The following is a 10,576-nucleotide window of genomic DNA, read 5'->3' as shown; positions in this document are numbered from 1 at the left end:
TCCTTCTCTAAGCATGTATGGGGCTTATTCAGACCCTCTTATACCTGAGCATCGTCGGAACAACCACGACAACGATTAATTTGCCAAAAGAGGGGCGAAAAGATTTGGGCTCGGTTGCCTCATGAATTGCATGGCACGTTTGGCTGCAAAGAGATGCAGTTTACGAGCTGGTTTGTGATGATCTTCGCCTCTAGAGGGAGGCTTTTCGGGAGTAATTGTTAGTAAATGTTCATAGTTTGTGTCTCCCTCCTGTCTTTTCTGTGACCGTGTTTTTCCTCTGTAAGCTGTATTTCTCGGCCCATTGTGCGTTTTTCCCCCCTTCTTAATTGAAAAAGCTGAGCTCGTGCAGTTTGCAGTCAAAAAATGAAAAGAAATTGGGAGAAGAGAAAAAAAAATACATCACCACAACCATTTCTGCAAAGCCGTGCACACATGCAGAGCCTATTTATCATTAGCAGAAGACCACACTAACACGATCTACAAAAACTATCAATTCAATCAATATGCCTAGCTAACAAAATATTTCTATCTAGGATTAATGAGGGCGGGTAAACAAGCATCAGTTTGATTGTACAACTCTGTCTTCCTCGCTGCCACCCTCGTTGGCAACCTTCGCTTTCTCAGTGTCGTCAATGTCCTGCAGCTCGCGGCGAGACATGAACTTGACTGTGTCCTTCCTGAAGGTGAGGTAGACGACAGCAGCGACGTAGAGCAGCATCAGCGGGAACAAGGTGACGCCGACGAGGACGTTTGCGTAGGTCGGCAGCGAGTTGTGGAGGATCCAGCCAATCAATTTCGAGCTGAGGAAGTAGACGTTTATCCCGATGATGATGAATCCTAGCGTCCATGAGAACCCTACAATCTGTGTACATAGGTACATGGATGGATTCAGCCAACAAATTCCACACTTCCACAGCCAAAAATATAAACAATTAATGAAATTTATCGATCGGTAGTGCGTGTGCTTCCTTACATAGATTGAGTTGTTGCACTGGCCCATCTTGTTCCTGCTGCTGCTGAACTTGAGAAGCGGGATGAGAGCGAACGGTAGCTCAAATGACAGTATCATCTGCTTGCATGAACAATAACCCAAGGCCAATATATGTCATGCATCATGCAGTATTCAGGATGTTTAGCGATTCTGTGCTGTGGTGAAAACAGTGTACCTACCGATGCAATGATAATGAGACGACCGGCGCCACTGGAGCCTCCGATAATGGAGACAACCAAGCTGGGGACGATGGCGATGCTGCGGGTCATCAGGTTCCGCACCCACTTCTTCATCTTGATGTCCAGGAACCCCTGCATGATATATTGCCCCGCATAGGTGCCAGTGATACTCGAGCTCTGCCCAGAGGCCAGGAGCGCCACACCGTACACGATCGCGCTCGACCTGCCCAGCACGTTCTAGAACACAACAACAATAATAATCAATCTTCCATAAACCACCATCGATCATGTACAGTTCACAAACCGAAGTCAGTGGTCAACACATTTCGCAAACCTTAAGTAGGAAGGAAGACGAGTCCAGTGTGAGGTCACCACACTTTGCGGCGTCCTCCGGCGAGAGGTTGCCCGCGTTACAGACAGTCCCAGAGACAGAGATGATTGCGATGTTGACGAGAAGAGCCACGAACAGCGCAATGCCGCTCTCGAAGAGGAAGAACCTGCAAGCATCGTTCATTCCTCTTACTGATGCCGGCGTGTCCCTTGACAGCACCAGGGCAGAGTGCAGGAATAGGTTGTGCCTGGAATAGATTCATTACCGTGAATTAATGTTCACATGTAAAATGCAACAGCCAACAAAAGAAAAACAGGTATGGCAAATGGCAGTTAAATTCTGTAAGACTTACGGCATTACAAGAGCCCCAAGGAGCGCAATGGCGTCGGCGGTGGCACTGGACCCATTGAGCCTGGGGATGAATAGCCCCTTCATCACCTCCTTTGCCGGAGGCTTCACGATGCTCATCTCCACGAAGAAACATGCTGCCATGACGAACACCAGCAGCGCAACCAAAAACTCCAGCTTCCGTACCTGGTTACACATAAGAACAACATGCCATCGGGCTCATTGCTACGTGCGTCTAGAAAATCGATTCATTTCAGTTAGGGGATGACCGTAGCTAGTTACCCCATATCTTTGAAGGCCAAGAAGAAGCAGCGTGCTAGAGCCAGCAATGAGAACCCCGATCCATACCGGGATATTGAACAAGAGGTTGAAAGCGAATGCCGTTCCTATCACTGCAAATCACAAATATAAACATCAGAGTTAAACGCAGATTTGTTTTTGTTGTTTTCTACTTTGGAGTATATAAAATGCAGCGGTTCAAACCTTCTGGGATATCTGCAGCAATCACAGCCACCTCTGCAAGTAACCATAAGCAGATCTTGACCCATACTGGATACTCTGACTTGCACAGCTCGGCGAGGTGTCTCCCTGTTTTAGTTGATGTCCATCGACACAAATCTAATTAGTTTGGTGTATCATGTGCATGACAAAATGGGTGTCGCGTATACTATACATGCCTCTTACTTACCTGTCACCACGCCAAGATTAGCTGACAGCGACTGTATAATTAGCGCGAAGACGAGGCCGATTAGAATCACCCAAAGGAGCTGCATGCGATCGAAACACGGAAGGAAGCAAAATAATTATTTTCCACGGTGACTGACCGGCGAGCAAAGTGCAATGCAGAACGAACAAATGCTCAACACGTACCTCGTATCTGTGGTTGGCGCCGGCTTGGAGATCAGTTTCCACTGTTTCAGTTTGGAACGTGTGAGCAGATATGTACTGGAATCGTACTATGTGTGTTGTGACTGAGAGAGATTTATGGAGAAGAGAGGATTACAGTTTCCAGGATCGAGGTAGGCCAAGGAGACCATGAAGCCTGGTCCAATGTGGCGCAGGAACCGTTTCCATGCAGGATCCTGCGAGTTGACACCAGAACCATCTCCTCTCAGGCCCGCGACGGCCTCGATGTCGACTTCTTCCTTGCCGGAGACCGCCCGTGTCTCCCTGTTATGTTCCATTTTCTAGCTGCAAAATTGCATTGCATTGGATTAAAAGAATTGCTTCAAAATCGTTGTAGATCAAATCTCGATGATACAGAAAGGTAGGACTTGATTTACGAAAAGGAAATCTACGCACGAACAGCCGGGGGCTAGGGAGCTCGCTAGGGTCGACGGCGGTGGCGGCGCATCGAGCCAAAGCAGTGAAATCTGAGCTAGTGGACGGCAATGCGCGGCGCCACTGATAGAGGCGGCGGTGCTTGGCGACGAACAGGAACAGGGCAGCGCGCGAATAGAGAGGCAAGTGCACGAGGCCGGAGAAGTATCGACGATTGACGCCCTATACTCCGGCCGGCCGCGTGACGCGTTAAAAGGTCAGGAATAAGCGAGCGAGGGCACTGGCCGGAGGAGAAACCCATGGAACTCCGATCTAAGGAACAAGACTCACCAATGGCCGGTGGAGGTGGGGCAGTGGAGGGCGCGAGGTCTTCTTGTGGTGCTTGCTCGATCGATGGTAGTCTGTTTGGAAACACCTGAGATCCAACTCGTCGATGGATCGCTGGTTCGCCGCGACTGCGACTTATATAGCATGTCGCTAGGCGCCGCCGTAGAGTCGCCGCGCAACGGTTTTGTGGGAGACTGGGGCGGATACCCCGGGCTCGCGCCGCCGCGGGCGCGCCCATGGCCGGCGCGTGGGCGGCACGCGCCTCGGGTACCGTGAGACGATGACATGTCGAAGGCAATGCCACGCGCACGCGAGAACACGCTGGTGGCCGCGTGCCGTGATATACGGGCGTCTCGTCGCAGGCGTTCGATCGGGCCAGGTGCATGCGTTGCATGAAAATGGCACGGTGTCCTTTTTTTCACAGTATGACGTGTCCTTTTGTCACGGAATTTCCTATTGGACGCATGCTGCCTCAAAATGTCGACCCTTCGAGCGATGTAGCAATTACCTGGGCCCGCCCATTAACGTGTTGAAGCATTTCCCGTTTTGGGATCCTTCTAGAGTTTCCCAGCCGGTTTTTCTGGTTTTGGGAACTTTCTAGAAGGTTCCTTAACAGGTTTTTCTGTTTTTTTAGTTTTTTCGTCTTTCTATTATTTTTACTTTCTTTTTCTATTTTTTCTTATTTTTTTCTTTCTACTTTTTTTTCTTTTCAAGTTAATTTTTCTTTGTTTTAAGAGTTCAAGTTTTGAAAATAGTTTGGGAACTTAAAAAAATGTTCGTGCTTTTAAAAAACGTTCAATATTTTTAAAAATGTTCTTGTTTTAAAAAACATAAATTAAAAAAACGTTTTGCAATTTTAAAGAACGGTTCAGGAATTTTAAAAAATGTTCCTATTTTCAAAACTTGTTCGGAGTGTTTTTTAAAAATTGTTCAGAATATTCTTGAACAAATTTGTCAGAACTTTTCACATAATGACCGGGATTTCAAAAAATATTCATGTTTTCAAAACTTGTTCACAAATTAAAAAGGGTTCTCGTTTTTAAATTTTTTGTTCACATATTCAAAAAAGTTTACATTTCAAATTTGTTTGGGATTTTCATAATTGTTCTTCATTTCAAAATTTGTTCTAAAAATTCAAAATATGTTCTTTATTCTAAAATATTGTTCACAAATTCAAAAAATGTTCCTATTTACAAAAAAGTTTGAAAACTCACCTTTCAAACACAAGAACATGCTTCTATCTATTCTTTTCCTTTTATATTTCTTTTTTACTTTTCAAGTATATTCTTATTTTTTCTAAAGTTCATGTTTCGAAAATTGTTCAGAAACTAAAAAAATGTTAATTCTTTCTAAAAATAGTCGTGTTTTCAAAGATTGTTCAGAAATTCAAATATGTTCATATTTTCATAAACTAATCCAGGCATTTCAAGAAATGTTCTCATTTTTTCAAAATTGTTCGGCATTTCAAAAAATATTTTTGTTTTGAAAAAATTGTTCACAAATTTCAAAAAGTGTTCTAGTTTTCAAGAAATATATCACATATTCCAAAATTGTTCGCGTTTCAAATTGCTTTGGGATGTTTGGAACTCTTCTCCATTTCAAAATTTGTTCTAAAAATTCAAAATACGTTCATTATTTTAAAATTTTGTGCACAAATTCGAAAAATGTTCATGTTCACAAAAAAGATCGAAAATTCACCTTTTTAAATTTTGTTTTGAAATAAGAACATGCTTTTATCTTTGCTTTTCCTTTTCTGGTTCTTCTTTACTTTTCAAGTATATTCTTATTTTTTAATAAGTTCATGTTTCAAAAATTGTTCAGAAACTTAAAGAATGTTCGTCCTTTTAAAAATGTTAAATGTTTTAAAAATAGTCATGTTTTCAAAAATTGTTCATAAATTCATCGCATTTTCAAAAACTAATCTGGGCATTTCAAGAAATGTTCTCATTTTTCAAAATTGTTCAGGATTTCAAAAAAATGTTTCTGTTTACAAAAATTGTTCACAAATTTCAAAAAAAATCTTGCTTTCAAATATGTTCAAATATTTTGAAAGTTGTTTCTGTTTTTAAATTTTGTAGACAATTAAAAAATGTGCGCGTTTTCGAAAAATGTTGAAGGTTTAGAAAAAAATGTTTTGGTTTCAATATTTTGTTCACCTAAATAAAAATGTTCACATTTCCATAATTTATTCAGGATTTTCCAATTGTTCTCAGTTTAAAATTTTTGTTCTGAATCTAAAACTTTGTCCCCATTTTCAAATTTTGCTCACCAATTCAAAAAATGTTCACGTTTTCCAAGCATGTTCAGGAATTTTGAAAAATGTTCACACTTTCAAAAATGTGTTGTTACTTTAAAAAATGTTTGACTTCTAAATGCGTTCCTCTATTGTCTGTTCTTAAAGTTTCGTGCTAACCATTGGCCATCTGGCGGCTTCAGCTCAACTGGCAAGCTGCATGTGGTTAGAGGCGCGAGGTCGTGTGTTCGCGTCCTTCGAGCGCTATCACTTTCTCTGTATTTTTGCGTCTAAAGTTTAGCGTTCAACTTAATAGGTTGTAGTGGGTCGGCCGGGACTCCCTATGCAGCACGCGCTCCATTTCCCACAATAAGTGACGTATAGGAGCTTCCTTTTGTCACAACCTTCCTGAGGAAAGCCAAGCAGGCTGTAACACCCCGGGTGTAACTTTCCATATTTGTAACTCCAACTCTTGCCATTTTCGGCTATGTGTTATGATATTCCCTCCGTGGTTGGATTTTGTTTCTCGTTTTGCGTTTTGTTCATGTCATGCATTTCATATCATGTCGTCATGTGCATCTCATTTGCATACGTGTTCGTCTCATGCATCCGAGCATTTTCCCCGTTGTCCGTTTTGCAATCCGACACTCCCACATGCACCGGCGCACCCCTCTTGTTTCTTTTCGTGAGCGGGTGTCGAATGTTCTCGGAATAGACCGAGTCTTGCCAAGTGGCCTTGGTATAACACCGGTAGACCACCTGTCAAGTTTCGTTCCATTTGGAGGTCGTTTGGTGCTCCAACGGTTAACCGGGTAACCGCAAAGTCCTTTTGTGTGTTGCAGAAAAAACCCCCTCCAAACAGCCCAAAACCCCTCTAAGTCACCTCCATGCTCTCGGTCGTTCGATCGCGATCGTGTGGGCGAAAACCGCACTCCATTTGGAGTCTCCTAGCTCCCTCTACCTATAAAAACACCTCCCCCTCCGAAATTTCGGGCAAAAACCACCCCTAACCCTAGCAAAATCGCCCTCCGCCGCCACCGGACGCGTCCGCCGCCGCCGGACAAACCCGCCGCCGCGCCCGGCCTCTCCAGCGCTGCCACGTGGCACGCCGCTGATCCCCGCGCCGCCGGCCAGCTCAGCCCGTTCCCGGCCCCCGCGGCCCGGGACGCCGGCGCCGCCGCCCCGCGGGCGCCCGAGCCCCGCTCCTCGCGCCGCCCCGGCGCCTCGCCAGGTCACCGCCCTCGCCGGCCGCCGCGCCCGACGCCGGCGAGCTCCTGCCGCGCCCGACGCCGGCGAGCTTCTCCAGCGCCGTCGCCTCGGCCCCGCGGCCATCTCCTCCGCCGCCCCGCAGTGCCGACCGCGCCTCCCCGAGCCCCACGCTGGCGCCGCCTTCTCTCCATCTCCCACCGCCTCTGCTCCGGCGAGAAGCCCCGGCGAGCCTCGGCCGCGCCAGATCCGATCGGACGAGGGTTGACTTCTTCCTCCCCTCAATTTTCCCGTAATTCTTGCATAATATGCTCATGTTCATTGCATCATAACTCTCTGCATGCTGCTCCATTTCGTGCGTGTAATATATTGAAATGTTCGCCTCGAGATGCTCTTCATTGTGTTTTATTATGCCATGTTTATTTGACTCCATCTTGATGCCCAAATCTCTAGTGCAAGAGTGCTATATGCTGTTAACTGCTATTACTTTCAGAACTTGGCGATTTGTTATTTTTGCTACATTTGATGTGTGCATCTTATGAGTATGAGCTCTACAGGTGCTTTGATCTATGCCATGCCATCTTTACAGAGGTATATGCCATGTATTTTTGTGATCTCTGTGGTGACTAGCACAAGCATGCAAACTAGGCTTCGTGATGTTTCTGTTTTCAGGGACTTGGGATTTTGCTAAGTCTGTTACTGCTGTTATTTTGTTGCCATGTATCGATGTGTCTACAGTGAGATCCATGCTTATTTTGGGTATGTTCAGTAAGGATGTTTTGTAGATATAGTTGTGCTCTATCCAATCAGGCCCATGTTTGCAATTATGGAGTGCCCTAGCATGTCTTAATTTTGCTCTACTTTTGCTATAAAATGTTCCTGGCAGATTGTTTACGTGTTATTCAATTTTGCCAAGCTTGTTGTAGTTGATCCTTTCATGCAATGTATTTGCTCTTGCCATGGTTAGCTTTATAAACATGCCATCTTCCTGTAGATATGTTTGTTTTGTCATGCATTGCCTTGTGATGAGTGAGTCAAGCTCACAAAGATGCCTTCATAATACTGTTTCTGCCATGCTCTGTTTTCTGCCAAGTCTGAAACCTGTTAACGGAACTTGCTATGTTTACATGGGTGCCATCATATCTTCTGATCCTTTTTGGCTCATGGCCAGTAAGGTACTTTTGTTCTATGCATTTAATAGATTCATGCCTTGCCTTGTTTTGCTATGTTAAGTTCCTGTAGCATGTTGATTGCTTGCTCTGAACATTGCCACCTGATGCTGTTTCTGCCATGTCCAGTAATTTCACCAAGTCTGTGAAGCTAATATCTTTTGCACTTTTGTCATGCTTGTTTGAACCTATTATGGTATGATCTAGGCATAGCTCAGTGTTCATCTTTTGTCAAGCATCTCTTGTAGATTACTGTCATATGCTTTGTTGCTATGTTGGGATACTGTAGCATTGTTACTTGTTGCATTCTAAGTGCTATCATACTGTTAATCGCAGAATCGTGTCATTCTTGTTTTGCTTGCCAATTGCAAACCGTGCATCCGTTTCCGGTGATCTTTATATCGATTTCGACCGAAATCATCTCATCTTTCCAGTGGCATACTTGGTTTGCCAAGTTACTGTCTTGTTCATCCTCTTGCTTCCGGAGCACGCATACGCATCGCATATCATATCTCGCATATCATTCATGTATTGCATCATGTTGTTTGTGCATTTCCCGTGATTGATTGTGGTTCCATTGCTTGTGTTCTTGCTGTGGGTAGAGCCGGGAGACGAGTTCGTGAACGAGGAACCTATTGAGTACGCTTACGAGGATCAAGCTTTCGACAACTCTGAGAACCTTGCAGGCAAGATGACCATACCCTCGAAATCATTTCTATCTTTGCTTTGCTAGCTGTTCGTTTTATTGCTATGCTGCGCTACCTATCACTTGCCATATCATGCCTCCCATATTTGCCATGTCAAGCCTCTAACCATCCTTTCCTAGCAAACCGTTGTTTGGCTAAGTTACCGCTTTTGCTCAGCCCTTCTTATAGCGTTGCTAGTTGCAGGTGAAGTTGAACTTGGTTCCATGTGGGAACATGGATTTTTCTTGAATATCACAATATCTCATATTTAATTAATGCATCTATATATTTGGTAAAGGGTGGAAGGCTCGGCCTTATGCCAGGTGTTTTGTTCCACTCTTGCCGCCCTAGTTTCCGTCATACCGGTATTATGTTCCTTGAGTTTGCGTTCCTTACGCGGTTGGGTGATTTATGGGACCCCCTTGACAGTGCTCCTTCGAGTGCTGGCCCAAATCGAGCGATGTCCGGCGCCCCCTGGGCAACCAGGGTCTATGCCAACCCGACGTCAGGCTCATCCGGTGTGCCCTGAGAACGAGATATGTGCAGCTCCTATCGGGATTTGTCGGCACATTCGGGCGGCTTTGCTGGTCTTGTTTTACCATTGTCGAAATGTCTTGTAAACCGGGTTCCGAGACTGATCGGGTCTTCCCGGGAGAAGGTTTATCCTTCGTTGACCGTGAGAGCTTATAATGGGCTAAGTTGGGACACCCCTGCAGGGTATTATCTTTCGAAAGCCGTGCCCGCGGTTATGAGGCAGATGGGAATTTGTTAATGTCTGGTTGTAGAGAACTTGTCACTTGACCCAAGTAAAACAGCAACCGTGTTGAGGATATAAACCTTAGAGTCACCCGCCCGGAGGGGCCGGGTTACTCATAATGGTCATCGCCTGAAGCCCGGTGCCAAGCTTGAAGACGGCGGGCCAAAGATGGGCTTAAGACCCGGAGATGGCTTAAGGCCCGTAGTTACAACCGCCATTATGGTAGAACTTGTAGTGTAAGGCAAGAATAGTGGAGAGTCCGAGCCGGACACTCTTATGAGCCGGCCGGGACTCTGATAGCCGCTGGGCGTCAACCTCTCTATATAAAGAGACGACCCGGCGGCGGTTTAGGAAAAAAGGAAGATCTCGTCGAGAGCCAGGCATAGCAGTTAAGCTCCTTGGTCATCGAAACCCTAATCAATACCACCTCAACTGGACGTAGGCTTTTACCTTCACCGTAAGGGGCCGAACCAGTATGACCCTCGTGTTCCTTGTCCCGTTTAACCCCTTCAAGCTTCCTAGCTGCGATGGCTCCACGACTAAGTCCTAGCTCGAGGACATCTGCCATGACGATTCCACGACAAACCGTGTGTGTAGCCATGATGGTCTCTTCTCGGCGGAGTCCAGGAAGTGAACACGGTTTGAGTTATGCTTGAACGTAAGTAGTTGCAGGATCACTTCTTGATCATTTCTAGCTTCACGACCGTTGCGTTGCTTCTCTTCTCGCTCTCATTTACGTATGTTAGCCACCATATATGCTTAGTGTTTGCTGCAGCTCCACCTCATTACACCATCCTTTCCTATAAGCTTAAATAGTCTTGATCTCGCGGGTGTGAGATTGCTGAGTCCTCGTGACTCACAGATTCTACCAAAACAGTTGCAGGTGCCGACGATGCCAGTGCAGATGACGCAACCGAGCTCAAGTGGTAGTTCGATGAGGAACGTGGTCGTTACTATGTTTCTTTTCCCGATGATCAGTAGTGGAGCCCAGTTGGGACGATCGGGGATCTAGCATTTGGGGTTATCTTATTTTCATTTGGATTTGACCGTAGTCGGTCTATGTATGGA

The 10,576-nt window shown here is 45.5% G+C and overlaps 1 protein-coding gene across 1 annotated transcript; it reads right to left on the bottom strand.

Moving 5' to 3' along the window:
- Nucleotides 1-376: 376 nt before the first annotated feature.
- Nucleotides 377-3,592, bottom strand: LOC109752022 (metal transporter Nramp1). The gene is made up of 11 exons (XM_020310887.4): nt 3,461-3,592; nt 2,853-3,040; nt 2,720-2,760; nt 2,538-2,616; nt 2,333-2,437; nt 2,132-2,241; nt 1,854-2,035; nt 1,505-1,748; nt 1,171-1,407; nt 974-1,069; nt 377-862 (listed from the first exon to the last, which is right to left on the bottom strand). Exons 2-11 carry the CDS (start codon nt 3,031-3,033, stop codon nt 560-562), a joined length of 1,578 nt encoding a protein of 525 aa, XP_020166476.1. The 5' UTR covers nt 3,034-3,040; nt 3,461-3,592; the 3' UTR covers nt 377-559.
- Between the last annotated feature and the right edge of the window lie 6,984 nt (nt 3,593-10,576).

This window comes from Aegilops tauschii, chromosome 7 (assembly GCF_002575655.3).
Source record: "Aegilops tauschii subsp. strangulata cultivar AL8/78 chromosome 7, Aet v6.0, whole genome shotgun sequence".
NCBI lineage: Eukaryota > Viridiplantae > Streptophyta > Magnoliopsida > Poales > Poaceae > Aegilops > Aegilops tauschii.
Note: the sequence above shows the minus strand (reverse complement) of the source record. Positions and strands in the feature narration are given on the sequence as shown.

Bases quoted from the DNA above. Each gene is read 5' to 3' on its own strand.
- LOC109752022 (XM_020310887.4), bottom strand. From the start codon at position 3,033: ATGGAACATAACAGGGAGACACGGGCGGTCTCCGGCAAGGAAGAAGTC. The intron at 2,242-2,332 runs GTTTGAACCGCT...TGTGATTTGCAG, and splicing joins TGCTGCAGATATCCCAGAAG to TGATAGGAACGGCATTCGCT. The intron at 863-973 runs GTAAGGAAGCAC...CTATGTACACAG, and splicing joins AGTGCAACAACTCAATCTAT to ATTGTAGGGTTCTCATGGAC.